We start from the raw sequence: 12,541 nt of genomic DNA, 5'->3' as shown, positions 1-12,541 counted from the left end.
CCCTCTACAACACTTTAATGATTGACTGATATACAAATACATTGTAGGCTATGATTGTAATGTCAGTGCTTCTGGGGTATACATATATACATAACTTACATAATAGCATGGACACTAAGCTACTTGGTATTATCTCTATTGATCAAATTTCTTTTGGAGCCCAGGCGGTGTTGGCTTTAAACCCATTTAATTTATTCATAGCTCATTAGAAAGCAGACACCCGGAGCTTTCAATTGCAACATCGCACAGGTGTCTATCCCTTTCATCTCAGTTAAATTTCTGTTTCTGTAAGTTTCCTCAGGTGAATATTGAATTTCAAGCCACAACTTAATATAGTGATACAACAAACCAACCAAGAAGACCAAGGAGTTTTCAAAACAAGTCAGGGAAACAGTGATCGAGAAACACAGATCAGGCGAAGATTACAAGAAAATGTCAAAGTCACTGAATACAGTGACGACCAATATTAAGGTGTGGAATGTGTTTCATATCACCCAGTCACTACCCAGATCAGGCCGCTCTTCCACACTGAGCATGCAGGCACACATCTGGTTAGCGATGCTACTGTGAAGGCAACAGTGACTGCAAAACACTGACTCTATTCTCAGACAGAAATCCACAATATCCTAAACTGGTGTGTGTGGGCGAGTGGAAAGAAAGCAGCCTGAAAGCAGCCATTACTGACAAAGATAGGTTTTATGGCCAGACATGACAAAAATTGAACCTTTTGGTTTAAATTCAAAGTATTTTTAAAATTAAGTGAATGTCCTTGAGTGGATCAGTCAAAGATCAGTCTTGAATCCAAAAGAAAATTGATGGCACGACTCAAAATGGCTGAGTTCTCTCAAAAATTTAGCCTGCCAAGCACATTCTGCGTACACACACACTCGGGATATCCTACTCTAATAAACAAAAAAAAAAAAAAAAAATGTACTCTAAGGAACACAACTGAAATGTTGCTCACTCATTACATTTAGAAAAAAACGCTACTCATTAAGAAGTTAAAAACAAATATATTTTTAATTGGTTACAATATTACAAAATATGTGAAATACAAACAATACTTCTGATCAAATGCCTCCAACACAGTGTGTTTACATTTGAACAGTCTAATTGAAAAGTCAATTACAGATGCATTAAAAACAAAAGGAACAACTGTATATTGGAGTTTGGTATACACATTATGAGAATAACATGACAACCTAATATTAGTATGCTTAAGAATCCTAGTGCAAAGAGATCCACAATATGGCTGTTTATACTGATTCATTCACAATGTGTGTGCTTTGAATATATTAAACCCATGCCCTCAGCATTTTGCACATTTATGCAGTTCCTTGGTTGAAGCAGTTTTAAACAGCAAACTAACTATTGCTTTCAGTCCAATATAACTATCCACTCATTCTGCATTCCACAATTCATCCCATTTTCACACTACACCATCTAATCCCAGGTTGAGTGGACATTTTGCCTTGCTCTACAATACATGGGTTATGATTCACATTAACATTTTCCAACCCAGGGTGAGTGCTTTGTCCTGGGTTGGAAATCTCATCCTCAGTCTTTAGCAGGGGCGAATTCACCTGGCTTCAGTTTTGTCTCTGTTGAAAATGACAATGTGAAAGCGCTTGAATTTCGACCCAGGGTCGCCGTGGGTTCAACTGACTAGTGTTAAAAAACGCTTTCGAAATTTGATCAGATTAACCAACTTTAGACTACTAGTTTCCATTGAAGGTGTCTGTCCCATAGGTACTGGTGGAGAAAGGCTGTATCTCCCTCTTATCCCACAACCTCACCTCCTGCTGATGTTCTGTGAGAATACAGCAACCCCTCAAAGTGAGGAAACTAGATTATTTAATAAATTGTGAATTCAAATATCATTCAGGAGATGACAGAACACCAAACTGTAAGATTGTGAAACATATATATATATTTTTTTTTTTGAAAGGACAAACATAGTGGAAAAAAATACATTGAAACGTCTAAAGATGATCTGGTTTATGGGCTCTCCTTCAAGATCAGTGTGAAGCGAGTCAGAAGATCAACCTGACATACTGAATCTTACTGTAAGTAGTATGAAACTGGTTATACTGTAAAAAAGACAGTCTGTTTAACAGAGGTTTAATAATCCCAGTAACTGAACCAGGTTCCTGAGAACTATGTCTATTTAATACCAGCAGTATGAAAAAACATAGAAATAGATGAGTTCAGTATACATCCTTAAACAAATTTGTAGATTTATACAAATATTCAGAAAATGTATTACTTACAAAGTAGCTTAGTAACTAAGGTGTTTTTAAATTACATATACAGTAAACAATTACCTCCAATTATAACACCAAATTTATAATTATTCAAAATATCGATGGCTTAAGGCATATCTTGTGCTTGTTACATACAATGTTTAGATGCAATTTGGCAAGTGACAGAAAAAAGCTCACTTTCTGTTTTTAATGATACAGTTTTAGCACCTAAAAATACTTCTGTCTTATGCCCATGCCGTTTTCCCATCATGCTCCTGGCAGGTTCTGTACAGCACTTGAAGTCCTCCAAAGCTCAGTCCCCTGAGACTGCTCAGTATCTGATCGCATTTCATTCTGCTCTGCACGGCGTGTCTGGGTCCGAGCCCGGCTGTGCGTCTGGCGAGCTGTGTCCTCTGGGCAGCACAGGTCACAGCTCCTCATTAGTTTTGCTGAACCCCAGGGCCTGTACTAGGTCCGGGGTCAGCCCACTCTTCAGGGTCCTCCGTACTGGAGAGGGAGAGAGAGCAATCAGGGCCCAGAAACACAGCAGCCCTATATGACAACACCGCCAACTTCACACACAAACACATTAAAATGCATTTACACTAACTAAAATGTACTTGGAGAACCTCAGGTTAAATAAACAAATGGCTGACTGTGTATCTGTAGCTATCAAGTACGGCATTCAGAAATATTATGTTAAGGAACCTAAAGGGTTACTTAATTTCCAGGAATTCCACCATTATTAATATTGTTCTTGAAAATGTCACATAATTGGCCACCAGTCCCATAGAGGATAACTGTTACACTGTGGTTTGTTTCTTTATCTACTCTACAGCATACAGGAAGTAAACACCCCCACAACTACTGATAAAGATTAAAGATATGAGAGTTAAAAATGGTCCAAAACAAAATTACCTTTTGTACAAATACCAGTTGTGGTAGTTAGTAGAAAATAAAAAAGGATCAATTCAATCATTTAATTGTTACATTATCAAGTCACTTTTTAGAAAGAGTAGCATGTATATTTATACACTATATCCTAAAACATTATTAGTTATCTTTCCGATTCCTGTAGTCCAATCCAATGACCTTTGCCTAGACTAAATTTCCTGTGAAGCTCTACACGGTTCTCCATGTTCTGATTTGCCTGACGCAGTGGTGTTCACAGAGAGCACTGGAGGTCTGGTGGCTCTGTGCTGCGTGTTCCCTCACACTCAGCCTCATGGCGGGTACTCACAGGACTTCCTGTTGGCTCGCGAACGTCTGCGTGTTTTCGGAGTTGCAGGCCTTTCGTTGGGGTTTTGCGTAACAGACTTGACTAAGCGATCCATGATTTCATCAGTTGGATCATCCTGGGAACTCGCACTGTCCTCCTTCGCCGACACCACGGGGGATGGGCTTACCCTCCCTAAACCTAGTTAACAGAAAAATGTGTAACTCCTTTTTTTGTTAAAACTATAGCTGCTATTTTTTCAATTAATTAAAGATTATCTCAAAGACATAAAAAAGCTACTAAACCTATTATCCAATGTCAAAAATAAAATTACAACTTTACACTATATGTCTGCTAAACATAAACACACTTTTCCTCCCAGCATTTAGTGTTTAGGTTCTGAGGACTGTGGTCCAGTGTCTACTGCCAACCACTGGTATTTCTAGCAGCCAAACCCTGTGTGACAGTGCCAGTGCTCTTACTGCGCCCAGCTCGGCTCCGCCGCACGCCGCTGTTGTCACTGTTGCTGCTGGTCACCAGCAGGTTCTTCATGTTCTCGTGGTCCTCGTCTGCATGTTCTGGCTCTGCTGCCACGGACACGGGAGCAACACTGTCCGGTGGAAGGTTGGCTGCACCTGAGAACTTCTCCGTCTGGAAAAGTAATGGGAAACAGTCCTGTCAGTATCTCCCACAACCTGCACAATATCTCCCAATATCAAATGGCAGCATTTGAAGCTAGGCTGTTGGACTGTAGGCATGCCTGTTGCAATCTATATTAAAGCTGGAGAAGGACAATCTATGAGGAAATCTTTCACCCCATTCTACTCTGAAAAACTCTAAAGCCCCCCTCTCCCCTCACAGACCCAGCCACTTCCCCACAGTGCCACGGCCCACCCTGCCTCCCCTCTCACCTCAGTGATCATCTTGCCACGCGTTTTGGTCCTCTCACGATGGGCAGCTCGCTTAAGTTTCTGCTGCAGCACCCGGTCCCTGGTGGTTCGGTACTCCAGCGCAAACTCACTGATGATCCTGCAGAACTGCGTGACCTTCATTTCCCGCACAGAGTAGGAGGGCTGCCCCAGGTACAACAGGAACGAGTGAAACCTACAGGACACAGGCCATCCACACCATCACCATCACTCAGCATTTAACTTCAGTGCAGTGTGTAGAATACAACAAAATCCTTCACTTAAATCTTTAAATTAAAACTCTTGTCCATCACTGTGTCTTGTTCAGATTAAATTTTAAGAATACTTCCAAAATACAGCTGCAGAGACACCTACAATTAGATTTCAGCTTTGACTTTGGCCAAATTTTCAAGATAACATTGTGCCCCAGGCCGGCAGGCAGCTGCTTACCTGTTGATGATGCGCCTGTGCACGACTTTCAGGATGATGATCCTCTCTGTGCAGTCCTTCAGGAACTCTGTCATCTTGTTCTTCAGCAGTAGCTTCGTCTCGTGTTTGGCGATGACCTTCAGGTTATCCCATGATGCCTTGCACTTCCTCTCCAGCTGCACCAGATTCTCTGACAGCTGATCGAAATCCACCTGGAATGAACGGCAATGAAGTCACAACTGTAGCAACTCAGCCCAGAGTGTACAGCATCTACGATACCTACAGTAGACCGATGCAGCTTCTTCAGATGACAAGTAATTCAATATAATTTTAGATCCATCTTTAAAGGGACACCAGATCTGAGGCCAGTATTTGAAATTAAAACTCACTTTAGCAGAACGTGTGATGGCTGGAATTTCAGAGTACACATCAGAGGTGTCTGGGTGATTCTCCACCACAAAGTTACAGGTGTGGTGCAGGAGGGACTGCCTGTGCACGGTGTCTTTCACTTCCGTCACCTTCTCCAGGTAATTCAGCTCAAAACCCTTTGCCTTCAGGAAAACGCAATAAAACAAATCAAGAACTATTAGCATAAATTAACATCCGGATCCTTAAAATCCCAACAGTTAAATGACACACACAGGGCCATGAAGAACGGGAGTCTGTGGTTTATACAGCTTGGCCCTCTGAATGTTATTTATTGGTGTCCATCATCTCCTCATTCTACAGACAACACTTACGCTGGAACTGTTAAGGAAGTTCCCAATGGCCAGCAGTGTTGCTAGGATTCGTTTGAATGTTTTGTTCTTAGCCAGCTGCTCCATGCCGAGTTTCAGATCAAACAGCGGCTCTGCAATCTCCTGCAACACAAAACACAGACACAATCAGCCCAAAACAGCCACACATCTGTATCAATCAAACAGATGCACCATCTAGAAAATACTGTATAAGTATCAAAACTGTGATTTACAGCTAGAACTGCTAAAATGCTAGAGTGAGGATCTTTCTTTTCTTTTCAAGTTTACTCTGACAGCTTCTATAGTGTCACTTGCTGTTATGCTATTGGCATTCCAGGTTAAACTCAAACAAAAATATTCTCCAAAGCAGTGGTTCTAAACACGGGTGCTGGGACCCATTTGGTCAAACGTAAAATAACCAATTAGGTTCAGTGAAGGCTTCATTGAAGTGCCTGAGAGCTCAACTGGAAGAGAAACCAGCAGGACAGTGGGGCCCCAGGAGCAGAGCTGAGAGCCAATGCTCTAATGATGACCATGTCCTGACAGTTGTTCGCTGGGGATAATTTACTCAGGGCAGAGGCAGGAACAGGGGTCCACATGGCACTGACCTTCTCCAGGGCTTCATAGTTCAGCTTGAAGGCCCAGAGCTGCAGCCTGGCAGTCAGCCCACTGACCGAAGACAGTGTGAGCAGGAACTGTTCGGCCGTCCCCAGTGGAAGGTCCGGATTGTGCAATTGTGCCTCCTGGATCTTCTGTTTCTCCTCCTCGGTGGGCGTCATCGTCAGGATTTTCTGTGACGGGAGCACACAGGACAGTCAGAAGGGTCTGGGCCTCGGGGGCAGTGCATGGATCACTCACATTCAGGCACATTAACAAGTCAAACACATTAGTAAAACCCCTGCCCTTCACAATGAAAACGGTTTGAACTAACAGAAATTATTTATCTGTTCTTTGTATACAATCAACTACAAAGTCTGTGACAACAAACACCTTTACATCAGGTGTAAGCCCTCCACCATTTAGAAAATAGCTTTTTTACGGTCCAGACTGCTCATACAAGCAGGCCCTCACCTAGCAGTAGCCCATCACAGGCAGCATGGCGGCACTCCTACCTCGATGCCTTCCTTGTTTATTGCAAATTCGTCAAAGTTGAGAATAGCAGTCTTAATGATGTGTATTGGGGGCAGCACTGTCATCCCGATGTTAATTGCATTACTTCTCTTAGGATCCAGCACTAGGATCTCCGACTTTTTCCCTTCAGGTCCTTTCTGAAACCACAGACAAAGAACTTCTCCAGGACTGACACGAGACTTCACAGAAGACAAGATATCATATGATAACCTAATCTATTTACATTTTTCTCAACCACCATAATTATACTGAAATAAAATGGTACTTTATTTTTAAATACAGCCCAATGCTACAGATAAAGATGAAATTATCCTTTTAGGATTTAACTGAACTGCATCTGTTCTTGCACAGACTGTAGCTGGACTCACCTTTGCAGCTGGGAGTTCTTTGGCTTTAGACTCAAATAGGTGCTCCAGCTTGGCCGTGTCCACAGTCACTTTGTCCAAGGAGGCCCACACAGTGCCACGGCCAAACTTGCACTTCCTGGGGCTGTCTGGCTGCTTGAGCTCCTTCCAGAACAGCTTCACAGTTTTCCTCTTCTTGGCAAAGGCAGATTCTACTGGCTGAGGTGGGGGTGGCGGCAGTCCGGGAGGGGGTGGCGGGGGCGGGGGCGGAGGGCACATGCCAGGATCCCCCGGGGGAGGTGGAGGGGGAGGTGGAGGTGGGAGGGTACCATATCCACTGGGCAGGGGGGGTGGGGGCGGGGGGGCCCCAGGGCCACTGGGCAGGGGGGGTGGAGGCGGTGCAGTGCCGTTGGGCAGGTGGGTGTCAAAGCTGTCCATGTCCAGCACGTCAATGTCCTCCTCCTCCAGCAGGTCAGAGAAGTCCAGGTCTTTGATCCGGAGTGCCCTGGAGCTGGGCTGCGGCCGCTCCCATGCCCCCTCACCCCTGGCCAGCGGAGTCATCAGAGTCTTCTCCAGGCTCCTGGAGTGCAGCTCGGCGTCGATGCTGTACTGAGCCCGCAACTTCTTGGGCTGCTGCTCCTCAGCCAGCCGCTCCTCTGCCAGCCGCTCCCTGGACGCCCGTGCGCCGGCCCCCAGCCCCTCCAGCTCGCCCTTGCGGCCGTCGTCTTCTGCACACCGCGGCCTCCGCTCCAGCCCAGAGATTCGGCTGGCCAGACTGTCTACGCCAGGGGGCAGGGGCCCGCCCTCCGTGGGACTGTCCTCCTCCCTGTCCTCCTCTTCACTCTCGCTGCTCTTGGCCTCTCTGCCAGGAGTCCTCATAGGGTCGGCGTTGTGTTTGGAGTACAGGATGTCCAGCATGAACTTCCTGTCACTGGAGAGGGTGCTGTGCTGCTCCAGGTTGCTCTGACGCTGGGTGCTGCCACCTGAAGCAAAGGGGGAAAAAAGTACATTTGCTTCTATAATATAAACCTCCATAAGGAAACTAAAGCCCATCTACAGATGTTCTTCAAAACACGTTTCCTGAAATCCACTTAAAATGATTAATTTTACTACGAACTAGAAATGGTACATTACAGAACACATTTAAATTGTAAAGTTTACATGTTTACAGGGTTCATATTCTCCCTCTTCAAGATGCAAATACATTTCCTAATAAAGGATTGTTTGCTGTGCTTGCCTGGTAAATTGGTTAAAAGTTAATCTTATACAAATACAAAACACAAAATATAAAGAGAAAGAAAGTTAAAAATAGCAATCAAGTCTGCATGTACTTGCCCGAATAATGCCCAGCATAGGAACAAACCCCAATGTTTCCACAGGCTACCATTATAAAACCCTCACAGGAGAGCAGCAGCTGGTCCGTCTGCCGCTCTCCGCACTGCACAGTAATCTAATTGTTGGGCAGATCAAACAGAGGAACGGGTCTATTCCTCTTACTCTAAACAGTTTACATGCCAGTTGTCCAATTGCTGTAAATTTGCTAGCTGTAGGCAAGGGCGGTTTTTAGTGACTATAATCTGGCTGCAATCCACCAGAACAGATTGTATCAAGTTTACTCAGACTGGCAATCAAAACACTGTTTAGAGGAAATGTTTCAGATGGATTGTGAATACATGGCGAGATGCTCAAGTACACTGCAGATAAAATCTAAACTCAACTGAAATATCAAGCTTTTGGTGAGTTTGGAGTAGGTTTGTGTGATTTTTTTAGTATTTTAAATAAAAATGTAAGAGTTTAAAATGGAGAATTAGGACAGTATTAAGAGTATTAATTCTAAGATAGTCTTTGAATACAGCATTACCTGCACCTCTCGTGTGCTGTAATTATCATGTCAACTTCTCTTGCAAAAGTAGAATTGAGCCAATGAACCAGCAGCTTCTGAACCTGCATCAGGCACACCTCTCTCTAGTGCGTTCAGACACAGGGCGTAACGCACTGCACATACCGCATGTGCTGCATCAGGAATCATTGGGAAAAACTAAATGGTCACGGAGTTCTATTGATCAACGGCAGGCAATTCACAAAATTCATGTAAAAAAATGTAAACCATTTCTGTTTAAAAAAAAAAAAAAAAAAAAAGAGAGGGAAGGAGACAGGAGACAGATAAAGATGGGATCTCTTGCCTGGCTCATTATGTGACGCCGGTCTGTCTGCAGGCTGGTCCAGCGTGCCGTAGGAGGAGCCTGGGTCTCTCTTGCTCAGCCCCTCACTCGGCCGCCGTGCCCTGCTCGGCTCGTCGCCCCCTGAGGCACAGATATAGCACATGGGCACTGGCACCTAGTGGACAACTACTGTCCCCACAGCCTTTCTGACACAGCTGCCGTACACAGAGCTCACATTCCAACGATGAGAACAAAAAAATAATTCTACTAATTCTAAGCTTTTAAGGAAGTAAGTTTGCAGTGAAACCCAGCACTGATTTTTAGATGTGAAAAATGTTGCCACCTGAAAGAGTATGTTTAATTGTGATGAAAAAACAATGTCTTTATGAGGCACTATGCAGCAATACATTACTGTCTTAAGTATCCGTTTAAAATCAGAAAGCACCTTTCTAAAAATCTAACTCACCTGTGCTTCCTGAGACAATACTGTGCTTTACTGTGTTTTAGCACGCCTATCGGTTATTTGCTCAAATTTTAATAAGCCACTCTTGGAAATTGTGAGTTACTGCTTTAACTGCATCCTAGATGAGTCTTAAACTGCTACAGCATAGAAAGTCTCTCTTTTTCATTAATATGTAAATGTTTTCTCTCAATCCAAAACCCAGCCCCCATGTCTCATTCCCTAATTTACATGTCTTTGGCCTTCTGAAATAATCCCCATTTTGTTTCAAAGTCACAAGGAGGTCAGAAAACTTCACGAGAAATTCCGATCTCATCTGTAATCTCGTCACAGCCGTGCACTGCTGCTGAACGGCAGGAGTGCAGGTCAGCTATATAATCTAAACAATTGTTGGTAAGAAAATATTTTGTAATTACTAAGAGAATACAATATATTTCCTCCATATTGGAAACGTCTCCCTTTTAGTAAGTTCATTAAATACATTTATACATCTTTGATGTGTAAACAGCACGCACACTGTTAGGAGTCTTCAGATCATATTCTGTTAAATAGATGTATTCAACGTATTGATGTGGTGTTCAACTGACAGGTGTCTTTTCAATGTTTGTGTATCAAGGACACGCAGAAGTGGGAGCACTGTCTGGGAGTGCGTGCTTGCAGTGTGTGTTCTGCAGCCCTGGGGTAGGTCAGGGTCGGAGTCAAGTGTGTGGCATGTACCTGCAGGGTCGTTGTGTGCTCTGGAGTCCAGCGGGGACGTGACCACGATGTCTGGAGAGCTGGCCTCCTCTGGTCTGCTGCTTTTGTACGACAGGCGCTTGTTCCTGTTTTCCCACTGAGTGGCAGCCAGGCTTCGTATGAACTGATTTCTGCAAAGAGAGGATGGTTGATTACAACTTGACCTCTGGTACACAGACAAACACCACACACCTCTTGTTCTACCAAGCAGTAAGCCCATCTCCCACACCGCTGATGCAAACTAAGAGTACAATTACACTTCCAGGGTGGTTTTCAAAGCTTTCTGCTCCAGAGCAAATTCGGTTTGTTAAAAGACCAATCAGATACGAGCAACCTATCGACCAAGAGGAGCTGATTGGCCTCTTGTGTTTGACAAGTTCGGTGTTGTAAATCCAGCAAGACCAAAAGTAGGTATGGGGAAGAAGTTCTGCGAGGTTCTGAACGATGTTGATTTGGAATTAGAAGGAACACATTGAACTGAAGTGAAAAGCTCTGAAAATCATCCTGTTGATGCACTAAATTGGAAGGTTAGCACGTAAGACCACAAAAATGAAAAAAATCAGCAGCATCAAAATGGATGTTATTCCATAAGCCTTGATTGTCACCAGCATTTTACATTTCAGTGTATGTTACCCATGTTAATCTTTTTTCTTTTGGAGCATAATGCATCAAAGAGAAGATTCTGTGTGTTTTACCTTGATCTTCCCACAGGAATCCCACACTGACTGGATTCAATTATTCCACACCCATGCAACACCGAATACAATCAGCAAGTCCCTCAGTGTATTACCACAGACTGGTTCCCCACCACTGGACCATTTCCAGTCTCCCAGTCTGATCAGCACCGGCGGGAGCTCATGAATGTCACCGATTCCTCTTATGCTTATATTGCCATTTACAATTTCTAGAATGTAATCAATATAGGTTACTAAAAGGATTTCATTAAAACATGTATGCACCATTTCTCCCCAAATTAAGATTTTATGGAGTATGGAGGAACATTTTATTGATCTGATTGACATAGGACTGATGCTGAATCACAGTAATAATAATTTTTATTTCCCATGCATAATTGAACTGATGAAGCACTTTTGTGTTGCTCTAATGGCAGCTTGGGATTGGTATCTATCTGAAGCCCTAAAGCCCCACACCCCACTCAGCCAGACCCATCACTCCATGCCAACCCATACCGCTGAGAGAGTGGCACTCTGCTCCTGTACTTACTCAAACTTTCTTAGAACTGGTTTGTCCAGTTTAATAGAACAAACCTCCTCTGGCCTGGGGAAAGATATTTAATTTTATACACAGGAAGAAACACTCATCTATCATTACTCAGAAGTGGAAGAGTCGTCACTTTTGATGTTTAACCCCTCATGAGAAATTGTTACAGAAGCTCTTTCTCTAAGGGAAAGTAGACAGGGAGATGTAGCGGAGCAAAGAGGAACAGTAGGACAGCAGAGTGGGAAGAGACTGCTGACACCTGGACAGAAAATTTGAAAATCACGGCACAAATCACAGCTGGAATTGTTTTTCTAATTTTCTAAGTTGTTGCACATGCTCAATTAACTTTATCCTAACCATCCCATTTATACTTAAATAAGAATGTAGCATTTAGAAAGATGGGTAAAGTTCAAATTATTAATATACCATCAAATTAAATCCTCCAGTCTGCAATATTCTCAGCATATAACTCAAATCACTAATGAGGTTTCTGTGAAGCAGAACACATCAAAACAAACAGCTGATTAACCAGGAGCTACTCCAGTCCATTAGAATCACTGCACATTCAATAGGAAACTCTAAAAACTGGGAGTGCTGCTGCTGCTGAACGGTCATGTCCCACCTCTGTACCTGCAGTGTCGTCTCTCACATGCTTTCCCAACAGTAGAAGAATTCAGAATGCTTTACAATACAAACACCTCACGGAGCAACATTCCTTGGCCATGCCGTTTTCTACTTACCAAACAAAGTCGGTTTGGTGTAGTCTTTAAAAGGAAAGCGGGTAAAAGCAGACAGGAATGTTGGATGGCAGAACAGCAAGGAAAGAGATTAGGATTTGAGCCAAGTGTTAAAGGAAAAGAAAATAACAGAAATCAGAAGAACAGGGAGAGTGTTCCAATGGTACATAGTTTATAGCAGTAAAGACGGTAAGTCACGTAGGGATGAATAATATTGA

The 12,541-nt window shown here is 43.4% G+C and overlaps 1 protein-coding gene across 6 annotated transcripts in view; it reads right to left on the bottom strand.

The window, feature by feature from the left end:
- Window positions 1-997: 997 nt before the first annotated feature.
- fhod1 (formin homology 2 domain containing 1) overlaps window positions 998-12,541 on the bottom strand; it is a 43,174-nt gene continuing 31,630 nt past the window's right edge. For 2 of the 6 annotated variants that reach the window (XM_066713358.1, XM_066713361.1), the window contains 14 exons: window positions 12,327-12,350; window positions 11,590-11,643; window positions 10,348-10,496; window positions 9,192-9,311; window positions 7,033-7,991; window positions 6,646-6,801; window positions 6,142-6,324; window positions 5,537-5,656; window positions 5,186-5,347; window positions 4,818-5,008; window positions 4,371-4,563; window positions 3,942-4,110; window positions 3,484-3,660; window positions 998-2,750 (listed from right to left, as the gene is read on the bottom strand). In XM_066713358.1, coding sequence (XP_066569455.1) covers window positions 2,671-2,750; window positions 3,484-3,660; window positions 3,942-4,110; window positions 4,371-4,563; window positions 4,818-5,008; window positions 5,186-5,347; window positions 5,537-5,656; window positions 6,142-6,324; window positions 6,646-6,801; window positions 7,033-7,991; window positions 9,192-9,311; window positions 10,348-10,496; window positions 11,590-11,643; window positions 12,327-12,350 — 2,737 coding nt within the window. In that variant the 3' untranslated portion in view covers window positions 998-2,670. The remainder of the gene's footprint in view (window positions 2,751-3,483; window positions 3,661-3,941; window positions 4,111-4,370; window positions 4,564-4,817; window positions 5,009-5,185; window positions 5,348-5,536; window positions 5,657-6,141; window positions 6,325-6,645; window positions 6,802-7,032; window positions 7,992-9,191; window positions 9,312-10,347; window positions 10,497-11,589; window positions 11,644-12,326; window positions 12,351-12,541) is intronic. The other 4 variants (XM_066713359.1, XM_066713362.1, XM_066713360.1 and 1 more) reach the window with 2 other exon arrangements.

The sequence above is a fragment of the Amia ocellicauda genome, chromosome 9 (genome assembly GCF_036373705.1).
Source record: "Amia ocellicauda isolate fAmiCal2 chromosome 9, fAmiCal2.hap1, whole genome shotgun sequence".
NCBI lineage: Eukaryota > Metazoa > Chordata > Actinopteri > Amiiformes > Amiidae > Amia > Amia ocellicauda.
This window is presented reverse-complemented; position numbering and strand designations above follow the sequence as displayed.